This window comes from Diceros bicornis, chromosome 7 (genome assembly GCF_020826845.1).
Source record: "Diceros bicornis minor isolate mBicDic1 chromosome 7, mDicBic1.mat.cur, whole genome shotgun sequence".
Lineage (NCBI taxonomy): Eukaryota > Metazoa > Chordata > Mammalia > Perissodactyla > Rhinocerotidae > Diceros > Diceros bicornis.
Window position 1 is genome coordinate 58825299 of NC_080746.1, and position 18840 is coordinate 58844138.

General features: G+C 36.7%; 1 protein-coding gene across 8 annotated transcripts in view; it reads right to left on the bottom strand.

Moving 5' to 3' along the window:
• The window catches only part of NUP98 (nucleoporin 98 and 96 precursor), a 109117-nt gene that overhangs the window by 41034 nt on the left and 49243 nt on the right, over positions 1–18840 (bottom strand). For all 8 annotated transcript variants that reach the window (XM_058545730.1, XM_058545734.1, XM_058545736.1 and 5 more), the window contains 6 exons: positions 17854–17987; positions 14990–15177; positions 6291–6407; positions 4387–4685; positions 1833–1946; positions 979–1117 (listed from right to left, as the gene is read on the bottom strand). In XM_058545730.1, the coding sequence (XP_058401713.1) occupies positions 979–1117; positions 1833–1946; positions 4387–4685; positions 6291–6407; positions 14990–15177; positions 17854–17987 (991 nt within the window). The remainder of the gene's footprint in view (positions 1–978; positions 1118–1832; positions 1947–4386; positions 4686–6290; positions 6408–14989; positions 15178–17853; positions 17988–18840) is intronic.

Consider the following 18840-nt stretch of genomic DNA (forward strand, 5'->3'; position numbering starts at 1 on the left):
GAATACTGGTCTGTAGTTTTCTTTTCTTATGGTGTCTTTATCTAGTTTTAGAATCAAGGTAATGCTTGTCTCATAGAATGAGTTAGGAAATGCTCTTTCCTCTTTAATTTTTTGGAAGAGTTTCAGGAAAATTGGTGCTAATTCTTCTTTAAATGTTTGGTAGAATTCACCAGTGAAGTCATCTGGTCTTGGGGTTTTTTTTTTGGGAGGGGTTTATTAGTAATTCGATTTTATTAGTTATAGGGCTGCTCAGATTTTCTGTTTCTTCATGATTCAACCTCGGTAGGTTGTGAACATAAGTGATTTTAACTACGGCCCTTTCACCTCTTTAAAGAGATAGTAGAAGCTAGTATCTCACATTAAAATACAGACAAAGAATTAAGCATAGTCACAGCAGAAATAAGAAAAAATAAACTACTACTCAAAAGTGTTTTCAGAAACTAGTAGTTGGACCTAATACTATTAAGAAAAAAGAATCAAAAAGTCATAGTGTAGTACTTATCATTTATACTTTTAAATGAAAGTAGAGAAACAATAATCACACATTGTAGAGTAAGTCAAAAAAGCAAGTTGCAGAAAAATGTATATTAAATGAACATATTTATGTTTACAGGAAAAAAAAATTGTGATTTAGCTGATTCTTTTTTTTTTTTTTTGTGAGGAAGATCAGCACTGAGCTAACATCCATGCCAATCCTTTTTGCTGAGCAAGACCGGCCCTGAGCTAACATCTATTGCCAATCCTCCTCCTTTTTTTCCCTTTTTCTCCGCAAAGCCCCAGTAGATAGTTGTATTTCATAGTTGCACATCCTTCTAGTTGCTGTATGTAGGATGCCGCCTCAGCATGGCCGGAGAAGCGGTGCGTCGGTGTGCGCCGGGGATGCGAACCCCGGCCGCCAGTAGCTGAGCGCGTGCACTTAATCGCTAAGCCACGGGGCCGGCCCCTGATTATTTTCTAAATATGTAAATAAATTCATACCTATTTAGCCCTTCACCCACAGGTGGTTTCTGGTTATCATCTAAGTAGACAATTACTTCTTTCCTTCGGATATGCACAATATCATCCAAATTTAAGTTTGTCAAATTCACATCTCCTTCAAAATAGATTGAACCATAACCTACAATTCAGAGCAAACAGTTAAAAACTCATCTTGTAGAGAGGGCAAATACCTACTTTACACTTCTAGTGCGTATAGAATCAGAAAGAAAGAGCAGCTGTAAACAATCTATAATTTAAATCACCCAGAAATACCTTGAATGGGTTATTTTATCCATAATATATATCAGAGGGTGACAGCAAATAAATTCTTTTCTGGTTTAACATCTGCATTTTTACAGCACTCATGTTATCCTCAAAACATTCTTCTTAAATCTCTTCCCAAATATCTGTACTGCAGCTACATAACCATTAGCACCTAGCCTGCAGTATGATTTGAAAATGGCACATGCAGTATGCCCTTTTTTCAACACAATACAGCAAGATGAAATTTTTTCCCCAAGAAAATTGTATCTGTAATATCTTAATAAGATGAAGTTGAACCTAAATATTATCCATCTCTTGTCAACTACACAATTTTCTCATTAGTATTTCTTGCTGTTTACAATTATTTTAATTGTAGAAAATTGCAATAAACCAAACAGTTACCAAAGAATGTTATAAGGTTCTAGTCTTGTTTCAGTACTTGTCAATCAGTGTCTACTATTCAGGCCAAGGTGGGTCCAAATGTAGGGGAAAAAAAACAGATTCAGTTATCAAGAGCTTCCTTTACTTAATTATAAAAATAAGGTGCAGATCTCTGGCTTACACACTACAACTCCTAAACCCACACTCACCTTTACGACCAATAGTGAAGTCAGAAACAATGCACTCTCCTTTTTCATTGGTAATTTTAGCAAGGTCATCCATAGATGGAATTGTATAATAACCAACCTTAGTGAGAACAATGCCTATGACAAACAAAAAATATAATATTAATTGTGATTGTCCTCAGGTAGAGGAATTTTCAGTAACATTTATTTCATTTTTTCCTTTTAAAAAATTTTCTACAAAATGACTAACTTTCAAAATTACCTGAATAATCAGTAACTAAATTATTACATAAAGAGAAAATATATAGGAATAAAGTACTTTTTCAAACTGGTTTTCTAAGGAACACTATTCTTAGGAAAAACCATGTGTTTTTTTTAAAAAAGCTTCATAGGCAAGAAAGTTTGGGGAACATGCACATGATAGCATATTATAGGCTCTGAAAACCTGCAAAATAATGAAGTCTATTTAACTTTACTTAATCCAGTGTTTCCCAGACTTAACCACAGAACCTTCTTTTCACTGATCCATTAACATACTGCACTATGAAAGGCATTCCATAGAATACATTCTAGGAAAGGCTTATTACTTAATCCATTCTTTCTTTTATTCTACACATGAAGATACCACAACTCAGGGTGGAGATAATCTACCTTGGCTCATATAGTAATTCTGTGATAGAGATGTACCTAAACTCCAAACCCAGTATTTTTTATTTTATAGCCCATTGTCTTCCATAAACCTCTTGTATCTTTCAAATTTACATCTCCAAATAGAGAGCTAAAAGATGAAAAATCCTACATGAGAAAGTCCCATAGACCAATGGAAACTTAAGTCTATGTTAGCGTTATTTTAAAAAGCATCAACTAGGTTGATTTCTGAACAACTCAAAGAAAACAGAACACTGGTATGCTTGTTCTAATCACTCCTTGTCCCATTTATAGGTAGAGATCAGGGTAACTTGCTCTCTGAGAGAAAAGAATTTAAGGCCAATATTAGATCAAACTCCACCCTCCAGCAATGCCCACTTGTATACTTAATTTGCTTCTCTACTGGCAAAGTTCAGAAGGTTGTTAGAGTGTCCTTGGAAATGGAATTTTAATTGGGAGATGGCAAACAAGGTCAGTGAGAAAACTACAATCAATAAAACTGGGTATTTGGAAAAAAAAGTAGTATCATAATGAATTCATGCAGATATACACACACAAAGAGATATTTGGGATTCTTAATGTCAAAGTATAAAATTGTTTTCTTAGGGCACAAAGTGATCAGAAGACATATAAGAAGGAAATAAGAAAATCATATACAGAAACATTTTACAGGCACTTCAACTATGAAACAACCAAAATGTTCACTAACAAAATGGATAAACCAAATGTGGCATATTTATATAACGGAATATTACTCAGCAATAAAAAAGAAGGTAATGTTGATATATACATCATAGATGAAATCTCATAAAAATTATAGAGTCAAAAAGAGTATGTGTAGCATGATTCCATTTATATGAAGTTCAAAAATAGGTAGAACTAATGTATGTGGCAGAAACCAGACTGTGGTTGACTTCTGGGCACAGGGACGCAAAGGAACTTTCTGGGGTGAAAGAAATGCTCTATCTCTTGACTGAGGTGTTGGATAACCAAGTATATATATGTCAAAATTCACCAAAATGAACACCAAAGATTTGTATACTTCACTATATGTACATTGTAAAAAAAAAGAAAAAAAAGGAATGTAATGACATTCATCAAAACCCAAATGAGATGTTACGTCAACACAGAAAAATGGCAATCTTTAAGTATCCAATCAAGACAGTCTAGTCTTATAGTTTATATTACTGGTTTCATGGATTAGTTGGGAAAAAATTAATCAGTTCATTGTTGGGGGGGGACAGAAAAGCAGAGAACTAGGGTGATAATAAAAAACCACAGCAACAGCTACCATTTGAATGCCTCCATATGTCAGGCATCATGGTCTATATACTTAATCTAATTCAAATCTCAAAAACGTTATATGATAAAAATAATTATCAATATGACTTTAATTAAAAAACTAATAAGCAATCTACATGAATTTATAAAAAAGCATGAGGGGGGCTGGCCCAGTGGCGTAGCGGTTAAGGCTCGTGTGCTCTGCTTTGGTGGCCCGGCATTCGTGGGTTTGGATCTTGGGTGCTGACACACCCACCACACATCAAGCCAGGCTGTAGCAGTGTCCCATACACAAACTAGAGGAAGACTGACACAGATGTTAGCTCAGGAACCATCTTCCTCCAAAAAAAAAAAAAAAAAAAAAAAAGTATGAGGATAGTCTCTCTACTATAAAATTTGGGATTTTTAAACTGTAACACGATAATTTTAATGACATGAATTTTAACTACCCCAAAAGTACAAAAAGTATGTGAATTACAAATCAACCAAAGCATAAGTGAAAAATGTTTAAATGTTAACTTCTATAAAATGCAACTTAAAAACATTTAAAAATTCAGGTAGCTGACTTCTACTATGTTGAAAATCTGTGACAAACAAGAGGTCTCAAATGACTGATAAGAGATTATCCATGTACCAATCTGAATCTGACCTGCCGGGTGCATATGGTAAGTATTATTTTCTATTTCTTCTCGGTCATCCTGCAAAGACTCCTCATGAAAAGAGGTCTCTTCACTGCTTCCTTCCAGCCCATTTCGCAAGGCAGCACGCATGTTTAATGCAACGATGGTATCATCCACACTGCTGCTGCTGTTGTGTTTATTTCCAGCACTCTCTGGGGTTTGAGGAATGGGTTTGGCAATAGGGTTAGTATAAAAACGTGACACGAGAGAATCATCATCTCCGTCCTGCTGATGGTTCTCATCAACAGGTTTGCTCAGGAAACTGAATCTGAAAAGGTAGAATAGAAACAGTATCTTAGCCCCTTGTAGTAGTAGTAACAATGACAACAGCCAACCCTTACTGAGCCTTTACTAAGCGTCTGGCACTGTTCTAGGTAATTCCACATATTAAAAATTCAGTTAATACTTATATAGTAATCCTCTAACATAGGGTAACTATCATTCTATGTTATGGAAAAGAAAACTGAGACACAGAAAGATAAAGTAACTTGCTCAAGGTTACAAAGTATAAGTGCTAGAGTTGGGATTTTAATCCAGGAAATCTGACTGTAAATTCCATGCCTTTCACTGGTCTATTTTCATGAATGAATGGATCTGAGCATCCCAATTTTAGTAAAAAAAAAATAAAAAATAAAAAAATAAAAAAAATAAAAAGAGTCCTCTACTATGTGGGATCAAATAACTTACGGTGAATTTCAAAATAAAAAACTGAAAAAATTTTATATTTTTAATATTATAATCAGCAAGGTATTAGAAAACGTTTCATTAATAATAAATCAAACTAGAATTTTATCCAAGGAGGGAAAAAAAAAACCAGGAGTGCAAAGATGCATATCCAAGGATTTTTCACTGAGGCATTATTTTGAATATAGGAATACCATATAATCTAAATGTCCTCAAATAGAAATGATTAAATTATCTCACATTCACAATAATGGCTATAGTCATGAAAAAAGGAAAAGGCAAATACATTCATATTGATATGAAAGGGCATTTATAATAAAATTAATGCAAATAAGTAGGCTATAAAATATATCATTCATGCATAATCTCTACAATATATAAGAATACATATATAAACAAATTTTAAACTATAAGACTATATAATGAAATATTTTTTTTTAAATCTGTAACAGAAATATTTTTTTATTGTGTGAGGAAGATCAGCCCTGAGCTAACATCTATGCCAATCCTCCTCTTTTTGCTAAGGAAGACTGGCCCTGAGCTAACATCTATTGCCAATCCTCCTCCTTTTTTTTTTTTTTTTTTCCCTTTTCCTCCCCAAAGCCCCAGTAGATAGTTGTATGTCATAGTTGCACATCCCTCTACTTGCTGCATGTGGGACACCGCCTCACCACGGCGGGACAAGCAGTGCATTGGTGCGCGCCTGGGATCTGAACCCGGGCTGCCAGCAGCGGAGCGTGTGCACTTAACCACTAAGCCATGGGGCCAGCCCCCTATAATGAACTATTAACGATTAGTGTACATACACTTCCACTTCCTCCTTTATACACTTCTATACTGATTTTTTTTTTGCTTTAGTTATAATGACTATGTATCACTTTAATAATTATCACAAAATATCCTTTATTTTATGAGGGATAAGAGGTGTCAAATGCACGCTAACCCTGTCTAAAATGACACATATGGATACCAAACAGTTTTGCAGAACTGCATTAGAAGAACTCCAATAATTTTAAGGTCTAAAGTACTCAAGAAATAAAAACAGGACTTAATTGCTAGGTGCTTATATGCTGTAATACTTCTATGCAACATTCATCAAATTTCATGAGTTTTCATAGAATGAATGAATCTCTTCAAAATGAGAATAGGGTTCTCTACCAGAAACAACCCAAAACAGAATTCAGTTTACCTCTCTCCATTTTCTGGATAATCAGATGGTGAAGCTAGATCTTCTGAATCACGATTAACAGGAGAGAAGAGACTGCTATTGTTAAGGTTTTTCAAAACCAACTTCTTAATGCTCTTCCTATAAACAGAAACCAAAAGAAAAAAAAAACAACTCAGGCACACACAGTTGTGTCACAGACATTTTCTTAAAAACTAGAGTCGAAAAGGGCACTCTTGTTCAACTCCTATTTATATATCTAAAAATGACCTAACAAATTCAATTCATAAACTCTTCCTATAAATATGCAACCAGAACATAGGATCTCACATATGCTGCACTCTGATATTTGGAAGAAAAAAGAAGTGGGAAATCCCCTTGAAAACATTCATGCTTCTCTGAACCCCCTGAGCTTAGTTCACTCGTCACACTATGTATTATATTCAATTATTTCTCTACATGTCTTCTTTTTTTTTTTTTTATAATTTTATTTATTTATTTTCTCCCCAAAGCCCCAGTAGATAGTTGTACGTCATAGCTGCATATCCTTCTAGTTGCTGTATGTGGGACACGGCCTCAGCATGGCTGGAGAAGTGGTGCGTCGGTGTGCGCCAGGGATCCAAACCCAGGCCGCGAGCAGTGGAGCGCATGCACTTAACCGCTAAGCCATGGGGCCGGCCCCTCTTCTTTCTTCTTTAAACACTTTTTTTCTTTCTTTTTTTTTTTGGCAGGCAGAACTTGGACTGCTGCTGTGAAGGAAGTATGTGAGTAGATTCAGTAGACATTTGTTGACTAAATGAGAAATATTTCTTTAAATAAGATGACGAGAAAGAAATAGGAGTAAAAAACCTTGATATCTAATGATGCAAATCACCACAAATACCTAAAAAGTACAGGTTTGTGTACAGCAGGTTTACTTAAGGCAAGAGCCTCTACAGTATACAAGCTTCAAGTAGAAGAACCATATAGAAGAGATTTTAATCAATCAACCTTCACTTAAAAACTCACTGGATAGAGGAGGAGGGGCACAGATGTTAGCCCAAGGCGAATCTTCCTCAGCAAAAAGAGGAGGATTGGCATCAGATATTAGCTCAGGGCGCTAATCTTCCTCACAAAAACAAAACAAAACAAAACAAAAAAACACTAGATTAACTAATGTGTTCCATTCCCTTTCGGGGGGGGGGGGGGACTATAACTAGTACACCACTCTGATACATTTATTTCCAGTCTCAACAACTGAGTTACATTGTAACAAACATCAGTTGTATTTGCTCCAAAGCGGTGTATCCTAGTTATACTCCTTATTGTAATGACATTATTAAATAAGTACTAAATAAGCCAATGAAACAGGCACTTGACAATGAAGAATTGTTATTTCTACAAAAACTAAACTGAGACTTGCCCTCCTATTAAGGATAGACTAGGTAATGCAGACTAATCCTCTTAGGGAGGAAAACTAGAAAAGTTGGAGTTCTTTGCGGGCATCGAGACCCAACAAGTTATAAAAAGCGACCCAATCAGCAACCTGGGGGGACAGTGGCACAGAGGGGTGTCTGGTAATTAGGACTGCTTTTCTCCCGGGGACTTTTCTGATTCCAAGGGGAAGGCTAAGAGGCTGATGGTACACTTGACAGTCTTGTGGGATTAAACAGACAGAAACTGGAGTCCAGAGCCACCAAGGGGCTAGTGAATGCCACTCATTTTGTGTTGGGACCTGGAAAGTCTCCACCCCAGGAGATGAGAGAACTAAATAAGCACTAAAAGGCATATGATCATAAGTTCAGCTTTGACTCATCTCAAGAAGGACCTGTCATAAAAAAACAATTCTTCTCTGAATGTCAGTATCATCATCCTTGAACTCCAATTATAACCAGGAACAGTTTTAAAAATATAACTGACGGGCCGGCCCCATGGCTTAGCGGTTAAGTGCGCACGCTCCGCTGCTGGCAGCCCGGGTCCGGATTCCGGGAGCGCACCGACGCACCACTTCTCCGGCCATGCTGAGGCCGTGTCCCACATACAGCAACAAGAAGAATGTGCAGCTATGACATACAACTATCTACTGGGGCTTTGGGGTAAAAAAAAGTAAATAAATAAAAATTAAAAAAAATATATATATATATATAACTGACATAAAATAATAATAATAAAAAAATAGATACAAAAGGAGACATATCTATTTCTTCAAAGAAGATAAATGGCCAATAAGCACATGAAAAGATGCTCAACATCATTAGTCATAAAGGAAATACAAATCAAAAGCAAGAGATACCACTTCATACCCACTAGGAAGGCTATTATAAACAAGCGTACAAAACAGAAAATAAGTGCTGACAAGGATATGGAGAAAATGGAAACGTTGTGCATTGCTGGTATGGTGCAGCTACTGTAGAAAACAGTTTGGCAGTTCCTCAAAAGGTTAACTACAGAATTAACACATGACCAAACAATTCCAGCCCTGGGTACATACCCAAAAGAATTCAAAACAGGGACTCAAATAGATACTTGTAAACCAATGTTCATAGCAGCATTATTTACATAGCCATAAGGTGGAAACAACTCAAATGTCCATCAACAGATGAATGGATAAACAAAATGATATATCCATACAATGGAATATTATTTAGTCTTAAAAAGGAATGGTTCTGATATGTTACAACATAATTAACCTTAAAAACATCATGCCAGGGCCGGCCCCATGGCTTAGCAGTTAAGCGCACGCGCTACGCTGCTGGCGGCCCGGGTTTGGATCCCGGGCGCGCACCGACGCACCGCTTCTCCAGCCATGCTGAGGCTGTGTCCCACATACAGCAACTAGAAGGATGTGCAGCTATGACATACAACTATCTACTGGGGCTTTGCGGGGAGAAAAAGGAGGAAGATTGGCAATAGATGTTAGCTCAGGGCCGGTCTTCCTCAGCAAAAAGAGGAGGATTGGCATGGATGTTAGCTCAGGACTGATCTTCCTGACAAAAAAATAAATAAATAAAAAAATAAAACCCTTCGATATTTAAAAATAAAACAAACGAATTTATACTCTAGGGACCGGCCCGGTGCTGTAGCGGTTAAGTTTGTGTGTTCTGCTTCGGTGGCCTGGGGTCCGCCAGTTTGGATCCTGGGTGCAGACCTACTCACCACTCTTCAAGCCATGCTGAGGCAGCATCCCACATAGAAGAACTAGAAGGACCTACAACTAGGATATACAACTATGCACTAGGGCTTTGGGGAGAAAAAAGAAAAAAGAGGAAGAGGAAGACTGGCAACAGATGTTAGCTCAGGGCCAATCTTCCAAAAAAACAAAAAAAAGGAATTTATACTCTTAAATAACCTAAGGCTCAAAAAACTCCCATGAAAATCAGAAAGCATTTGATTATCATATATAATTATTTGAATGATAAGAATACTCCATATCAAAGCTTACAGAACACAAATAGAGCTGAACTAAAAGGGAAATTTACATTTTTAAAGGCAAATACTTAGAAAGAAGGAAAGCTGAAAATCAAAGAGCTAATTAAGCATCCATTTAGAGAAAAGACAGAAAATTAAATACCAAAAGAAGGGGGAAAGGAACTAAAGATAAAATTAATTTTTTTTTTTTTTTAATTTATTTTTACCCCCAAAGCCCCAGTTGATAGTTGTATGTCATGGTTGCACATCCTTCTAGTTGCTGTACGTGGGACACGGCCTCAGCATGGCCAGGGAAGCGGTTCCTCGGTGAGCACCCGGGATCCGAACCCGGGCCGCCAGCAGCGGAGCGCGTGTACCTAACCGCTAAGCCACAGGGCCGGCCCAAAATTAAATTAAATATTAGTGAAAATATAAGTAAAATTAAAAATTAATGAAATAGGAAACAATCACAGAATAGAGAGCATCAACAGTGCCAGAAAGTTAATTCTTTGACATGATCAATAAAACTGGTAGATCCCTGACCAGACCAACTGAGAAAAAGAGACAGCATAAAAAATGCCACGTCAGGAATGAAAATGGGAATATCCCTACAGATTCTACCAAAATGAAAAAGACAGTAAAGGATATTTTTTAACAACTTTATGCCCATAAATTTGGAATTTTAATTAACTGAAATGAAAAATAATATAAAAATACTACCTGCCAAAAGTGACTTAAAAAAAAGGTGAATAGTCCTATAACTTTTAAATACATTATATCAATAATTAAAAGCAAAACAAAACCTTACTACAAATACTACCTCAGGCCCGTACATCTTCACCAGTACCCAACATTTAATGAGAAAGGGGGGTGGGGGGGAGCCTATCTTACACAAACTCTTCCAGAAAATACTCTCCAATTAGTTTACTAGATCGGCATAACCTTTATACCAAAACCGACTAACGAAATTATAAGAAGGGAGCACTCAGGCCAATCTAAGTCATGAACACAGACGGCAAAAATCCGGGACAAAATTTTACAGTGTATCCTACAAGAAAGGAAGTTACCAAACACTATCAGGGCCCGTGGAAAGGACCTTGGAGCAACCTGAAAGGGCTCCCGCTGGCCAAAGATGGGACAAATTGATCATCATACAAAACAATAACCGCAATGGACTGAAACACTGGGGGTGAGGGGGCTAATTATATGTTTCACATGAAGAACATAACCTATAACTAGAAGACAAGGAACTAACATGAAACATAAAAACAGTGTCAGGCAAAAGTGAAGAGGATTGGGATCAGAAATATCAAGTGAGACAGGTACAAAGAATAGAAAAGTGTAGCAAAACTAAATTTGGTAAATACAGTCATGTATTGCTTAACAACAGAGACATGTTCTGAAAAATGTGTCAGGCGATTTGGTGGTTGTGCAAACATCATAGAGAGTACTTACACAAACCTAGATGGTATAGCCCACTATACACCTAGGCTATATGGGACTAATTTTACGGGACTACTGTCATATACATGGTCCCTTGTTGATGGAAATATCATTATGTGGCGCATGACTGTACATGATAGAATATCATTCAGTCAGTTGTCATGTTTGAAACAAACATTGAAAAGAACACTGGAAAATAAAATTATATCCATTTGAAAAAATATATGCATACTTAAAATCAGAAACATATCAAAATATTCCCTATCACAGTTCTCGCCATCCCTATTCCATTTAAACGACATATCCTCAGAGAAGCTTCCCTCATCATTCTTCTGTTAGTCTCTCCTACAGTGGCAATCTCTACTTCTCCTTTCTGCCTCTTGTCTCGTGATCACTCTGCCAACATCTCTCTTCCCCAACAGATTGTGAATTCAATGACAGAGGAACGTGTCTTGTTCACACCTGCATTCTCAGTGCCCACCACACTTGGCACTTAGTAGCTGATAAATGTTTGTTGAAGGAAGGAACGAATAGAAGTATTAAAAGAATATTTCCAAATTTTGTCATTCAGAATAAAGAAAATTATTGGCTTGCTCTATAGTAAATTTCCTTTGACTACTAAGGAAAGCAAAGGGAAAAAGACACAGCACTGGTAAGGTTCTCACACCTGTAATCTACCAAATTTGTCTTTTGGAGCAAATCGAGTACTGTTCTAGTGCTGGCCATAGTTATAAAGATCCTCATGAATCCTTTACCATCTTTGGTATTTATAGAGGCATAAAGTGGTGGCCCAAGGCTTAGTATAGGAAGTGAATAGTGGCATATGCCATTTCCTTTAGACAGTTAAATACAGTGAATACTAAATTCTGGATACTAACAACTCAATAATGGAAAGCTGATAGCAGAAACTGGAAAGACCTTTACAATTCCCATCCTCTCTTGTACCTTGGCTTAGATGATATCCATCTCTAAGCTCCTTACTCTCATGAGTGGCTCCAGGAGTCAAGTTGTGGGATTCTCTATTTTTATTTAGCTCCTTTTACATCTCCTAAGATCCCTTCACATGTTCAACATTTATTGATCACTTACTACTACATCACAGGAACTGTTATAGGTACTTTAAATGACAGAAAAAAACAAAAGTACCTACCTATATAGAACTAACGCTCTAGAGGGAAAAAACAGACAAAAACCAAACATGAAAAAAAAAATAAATAAATGATATATTAGAAGGAATGGAAAAAAAAGAAAAAGAAAGAGGATGACAAGCATGGGGGTACTGCTGACAAGAGAAAAGATAGGTGCAATTTTAAATAGGGTGGTCAGAGTAGTCTTCATTAAGGGGATATGTGAGCAAAGAGTGAGAGGGTTAGCTATACGGATTTATGGGGAGAAGTGTTTCAGGGAAAGAGAACTGGGGCAAAGATCCAAAGGCAACAGCATGCCTTTCCTAACAGCAGCAAGGAGGCAATAAAATTAGAGGGGAGGAGGGGCTGGGCCAGTGGCGCAAGCGGTTAAGTGCGCGCGCTCCGCTGCAGCGGCCCGGAGTTCACCGGCTCGGATCCTGGCGCGCACCGACACACTGCTTGTTGAGCCATGCTGTGGCAGTGTCCCATATAAAGTAGAGGAAGATGGGCACGGATCTTAGCCCACCGCCAGTCTTCCTCAGAAAAAAGAGGACTGGCATCAAATGTTAGCTCAGGGCTGATCTTCCTCAAAAAAAAAAAAAAAAGATTAGAGGGGAGGAAACAATGGAGAGAGTAGTAGATGTGTTCACAGAGGTAAGGGAAGGTCAGATCTTATAGGGCCTTATATGTCATTGTAAGGAATTTGGCTTTTACTCTGAGTAAGATATAAACCACCATAGGGTTCTGGACAGAAGAGGGACACGATCTGATATACTTCAAAAGGCTCACTGTGGTAGCTACATTCAGAATAGAATGCAAAGGGTTAAGGGTAAAAGCAGAAAGATCAATTAGCAGAATACAGCAGTAATTCAGTCAAGAGATGATGATGGCTTGGATCAGGAAAGCAGCAGTGAAGGTGGTAAGAACTGGTCAGATTCTGTGTAATTTTTGAAGGTAGAACAAAAGAGACTTGCTGATCGCTTGGATGTGGGATGTACAAAAAAAGTCAAGGATGATTCTCAAGTTTTTGGCCTGACCAACTAGAATGATGGAAATACAATTATCTGAGATAGGGAAGGCTTTGGGTGGAACAGGTTTGAGGTGGAAGATCAAGAGTTCAGCGTTGGACACGTTAATTTTGAAACAAATGTCTGTTAGACATCCAAATGGAGATGTTGAATAGGGCTGGCTGTAAGAATCTGGAGTTTGGGAGAGAGGTCAAAGCTGGAGATAAAAGTTACATTATAGGTGACATTTAAAGACATGAAACTAAATTAAATCACTTTGGGAACGAGTAAAGAAAACGTGATCAAGAACTGAGCCAAGGGGCATCCCAACTTTAAGAGGTTGGGAAGAAGAGGAACCAGCGAAGGAGACAGAACGGGCGACCAATAAGGCAGAAAAAAACTAGAAAAGCATGGGGTTCCTGGAAGCCAATTAAAGTGAATCAAGGAAGAGGAAGAGATGAACTGTGTAAAATACTTCTGATATATTAAGACTGTTGAGAGCAACACCACAGAAGTGAAAGCCAAGAAGGGGATACGGTATTAATAGCAAAACGTATACCTTCCCATCCTAATCCTTTCTATTTGTATATCATAGTTGCAAATCCTACCTAAAGAGACCTGGCGAAACTGCCCTGAAAGTTGTTGATCTGACGGCTGGACTGGTGAATCTAAGTCCTTTTTATTTCCTCTGTGCCAAACAATTTGCTAAATGCTGGGGACATAAATATGAATAACACAGTTGGCCCCCCATATCTGTGGGTTCCACATCAGCAGATTCAAACAACCACAGATACAGAGGGCCAACTAAGGAACTTGAGCGTCCGCAGATTTTGGTATCTGTGGGAGGTCCTGGAATCAATCCCTCAGAATATTGAGGTACACCTATACACAGTCCCTGACTTCAAAATAATCTAATGATGTTCTAAGAAATGTATAAAATTGGACTTCCCATCTTTTCTGAAGCAGCAGCCCACAATATTTTTAAGGGAAAAAAAGAGTGGTAATTTTTTAACTTAATAACATTCATAGACAAAGAACTGCAAGTGATAAATTACCACTTTTTCTCCAAAGCTTTAAAAAAAAAAAAGCAAAACTCACTTTCTGACTAGAAACGTACTTGCTCTTAAAAAAGCCTGTGTATGTGTGTGTCTGTGTCTACCTATGTATCTAGAAAAAGAAATGCACTAAAATGAGATCTCCAGATGTTAACTGTTAACAGTTTGGTATGTATTTTTCTTGTTTTTTTCCCGCATATATCAATACTCTAGGGCATATTTGCTCTAATGCATAATTTAAATGTAATTTTCAATGTTTACCAACAACTCTTCCACATATTTTCCTGTACTTTTTCCTGTGTAATTATTTTATAATTGGTTCAATATCTGTATGTATGGGAATTAAAATATATATATATAGATTCTTCTTAATTGGTTTGGCCAATCTGAGTTGTAAGAAAAGCATCGTCTGCTTAAAATAAAATTACATAAGCATTAACTTCTCAAAAACAAAACAAAAAAACATGCATATGTAAAACTAGAAACATATTAATCAAAATATTTTTATGTTAACTGTGGTTATCTCCAGGAGTGATCATGTTCATTTTTATTCTTCTCTATGATGTTCTGTATTTTTCAAATTAAAAAAAACAAAAAAACTATATAACATTTGTAGTACACTTAAGTAAATAATTATATATCATTTTATCCTTAGTTCATACTAATATTTTACATTTAATTTATGTTAAGAAAAATAAACTCACTTGGGCATGAATGCTCCATTGGCTAAGGATGGTTCATCGTCATCCAGCCCATCAAAGAGATGTGACTTGGCTGTACCTGTTGTTTGTAAGGCCTTTGGTCGGACTCTGGTGGCAGGGCGGGGTGTCAGTTTATAGTGAGTGGGTGTTGTGAGAGCCTTCTGGGCTGCTGGATTTGTTGGTTTCAGTCTCTGAAAAACAAAAGGATCAAGGAAAATTCTAGTTTAACTCAATTGTATGGTTTTGACCTTAAAAATCAGAAGACCAGAGTTCAAACTTCATCTCTGCCATTCACCTGCTAGATACCTCTTTGAAGTCTCAGCTCCCAAAAAGCAAGGATGTCAACATTTAACTTTGTATGTATGTGTGAATGCTAATGGAACTGTCTTTATTTCTCTATAACTGATTTTTACTCATCTCTCCAGCCTCCATTTCAAGTGGTTCAACTGACTTGTTTTAAAATGTAATTGGGATACTGCATTTGAAGTGCTTTGTAAATCAAAATGGTACTAACAGACCATATTATTAATCTACTTTGTACATTTCTCTTCATCTTACAAAAGAGAATAGTCTGCAGTGGTTTGCTTTCTAAAACAAGGCTGACAGGGGGCCTGGTGGTGTGGTGGTGAAGTTCATGTGCTCTGCTTTGGCAGCCTGTGGTTCACGCGTTTGGATCCTGGGCGTGGAACTACACACTGCCCATCAAGCTATGCTATGGCGGTGTCCCACATACAAAATAGAGGAAGATGGGCAGAGATGTTAGCTCAGGGACAACCTTCCTTAAGCAAAAAGAGGAAGACTGGCAACAGATGTTAGCTCAGGGCCAATCTTCCTCACCAAAACAAAACAAAACAAAAAAACAAGGATGACAATGTTTATATTTTTAAAAAACATAGTATCAAAAAATTCTGAGTCAAATTATTTTTCAATTAGACACAAAATCTTATGCTTCAAGAAAAACCAAGGCAAAGCCATGAAATAATAATATTCAACTTCTATGCAATCCAAATCACTCTGATAAAATGAATAAATATTAGCTTGCATTTATCCATCATTTAGTAAACATTGACAATTACCATGAGTTAAACACTAACTACTGGGGAAAAAAATAACAAAATTACTTTCCTTGATTTTTGAGGAAATTACAAGTTAGTGGAGGAGACACACAACTAAATAAATTAAGACTTCAGGTTGATTTGATGCCAACTTTTCGATGTTTCCATAGCATCTTCAGGATGTTATACATTTGTTTCCTAAACGGTACACTTGGGATTATATAACCATTTGAAACAACGTCTAACGTATAAAACTTGTCACAATTTATTCTTCTCTTCACAATGCAGACTGTTTACACTTCAGTAACAAGTGAATCTTCCTAGATCTTTTTTGTGATCTTTCACAATTCTTGGAATGTCTTGACACAGATCTACCAACTTCTACATACATACTCAAAAAAAGTTAAATGTTATCTCTTCTGAAAAGCTTTATCAAACTCACCCAAGAATCTAAGCTCTTCCCTCTATTCTATTTTAAATTTTTTATTAAGATAAAATTCACATAACATAAACTCACCATTTTAATGCATACAATTCAGTGGGTTTTAGTATATTCACAAGGTTGTACAACCATCACCACTATCCAATTCCATTTCCCTCACTCCAAAAAGAAACTCTATGCCTCCCAATTCCTCCCCTTAACCCTTGGCAAACATGAATCTACTTTCCGTCTTTATGGATCTGCCTATTCTAGACATTTTACATAAATAGAATCATGCGGCCTTTTGTGTCTGGCTTCCTTCACTTGGCATAATGTTTTTGAAGTTCATCCATGTTGTAGCGTGTATCAGTACTTCATTCCTTTTTATAGCTAAATGATATTCCATCATAAAGACATATATTTTGTTTATCCATTCATCAGCTGATGTGCTCTTCTCTCTATTACCACATACACTATATTGAGCTTGAGTAAATTTAAGCACACACTGGTCTGATCTTCCTCACTAGATAGCAGGCTCATAGAGAATAAGTTCTTATTTTTCATTTTGTATCCTCAGTCCTGAACACAGTGACTAGTAGCACATATTTAGGTACCTAAAATTATGATGCATGAATAACATATAATTTTCACCTAATTACATCTTACATTTAGAAAGCACTTTAAATTCACATTTTGCTTCTCATTGTATCTAGTTGCAGGTAAACTGAAGAACCGGCTGAAGGATAAATGAGATGACATGAACGAGTGAATAATAATTTCTGTACACTAACCAACTTACTATAAGCCAGGTATGCATTATCTCATTTAATTCTCAACACTGAACAGTATTACTATGCCCATTTTACAGACGAGGAAACACTTTCCGAAAGGCAAAAAGACATGCCCAATGTCTGAGAGATTGTAAGTGATAAAACAAGTATTCAACAGACCAAAGGCTACTTTTAACACCACATCACAGTGAGTAAAAGATCATTTCTTTGCCACTAGAGCATAAGAAATTAAGACAAAGCTATACAGAAATCAGGAGAAAAAATTTTCTTAAAAGCATTATGATTTTAGGAAAATCAGCTTCCCTGAGGCTTAGTTTGCTCAAGGATAAAATGAGAATAATAATCTCTGCCTCATTTCAGGGCTGTTGAAAAGTTCCAGCCTTCACCTCCAGTCCAGTGCTCATTTTATTGTCTGTCATGCTGCCTTCCAGATACAGTAAAAATAATTTATCCCTGGCCTAGTGAAAAGCATAAATAATGTGTCTTAAAAACTTAATTGCACCTAACTTTGCTTAGGCTGTATACATACAAAATCACATTCTGCACATTTAGTTTCTCCTTTTCTGAGAAGAAATTTTACAGAAGCATCCTTAAATTTACCTCTTCTTTCTTCTTAGGGTCTGACATGGGATTCCGGAAGAGAGGAGAGTCTCCAAAAGGTGAGTATGTTAGACTATTGATGTGCTGTTGGAGAACAGCCTGCTGGGCAGCAGAAGCGTTTGGATCTGTCAAGGCTTTAAAAAAAAAAAAAACAAACAAAGAAAAGAAAAAGCAAGATGTCAGTCCAAGGATCCAGTGCATTTACAGCAAAAGAACTCAAAACTCTTTTTGAAGAAGTGGTCTTCAAAATGTTCAGACTCACTCAACGGCATTATTGGTGGGGAACAGGGGAGCAAACTGTGAAGAAAATCAACAATCAAATAAACTAATGGGTCAAAGACAGGAAAAAGCATTCCATAAGAGACAACATACATAAAATTTTACTTAGGTGTTCACTGTCACTAGTAACCAAAAATTGGAATTAAAACAACCTTGGAAAAAAAAAAAAAAAACCTTGAAGAAATATTTGATAGCTACCTTATTATCTATCAGTGGCACAGTTGTATAAAAAGAGTTACAGTCTTTGACTTCTACAAACATTACAAATTGGTTTAATCTGTCTAAAAGAAACAATACAATACTGTTTTTATATTTTTTAATCTAATAATCTCAACCATGGAAATTTGACCCAAGGACTTAATTAAACTAGAAACACAATAAACAAATGTTTGTAAGTGTTCACCGAACATTATCTGTAATAGTCAAGACTTGGAAACAACCTATGTCCAACATTAAGTTAACAGTTGTAAAAATCATTATATATAAACATGGTGGGTTAAGCAGTTATTAAAAACAGTGACAGGGCCAGCCCCAGTGGCCTAGTGGTTAAATTCAGTGCGTTCTGCTTCAACAGCCCGGGTTCGGTTCCCAGGCACGGACATATAACCGCTCCTGTGCTGGTGGCCCACATACTAAAAAATAGAGGAAGACTGGCATGGACGTTAGCTCAGGGCGAATCTTCCACAGCAAAAAAAGTTTTTAAATAAA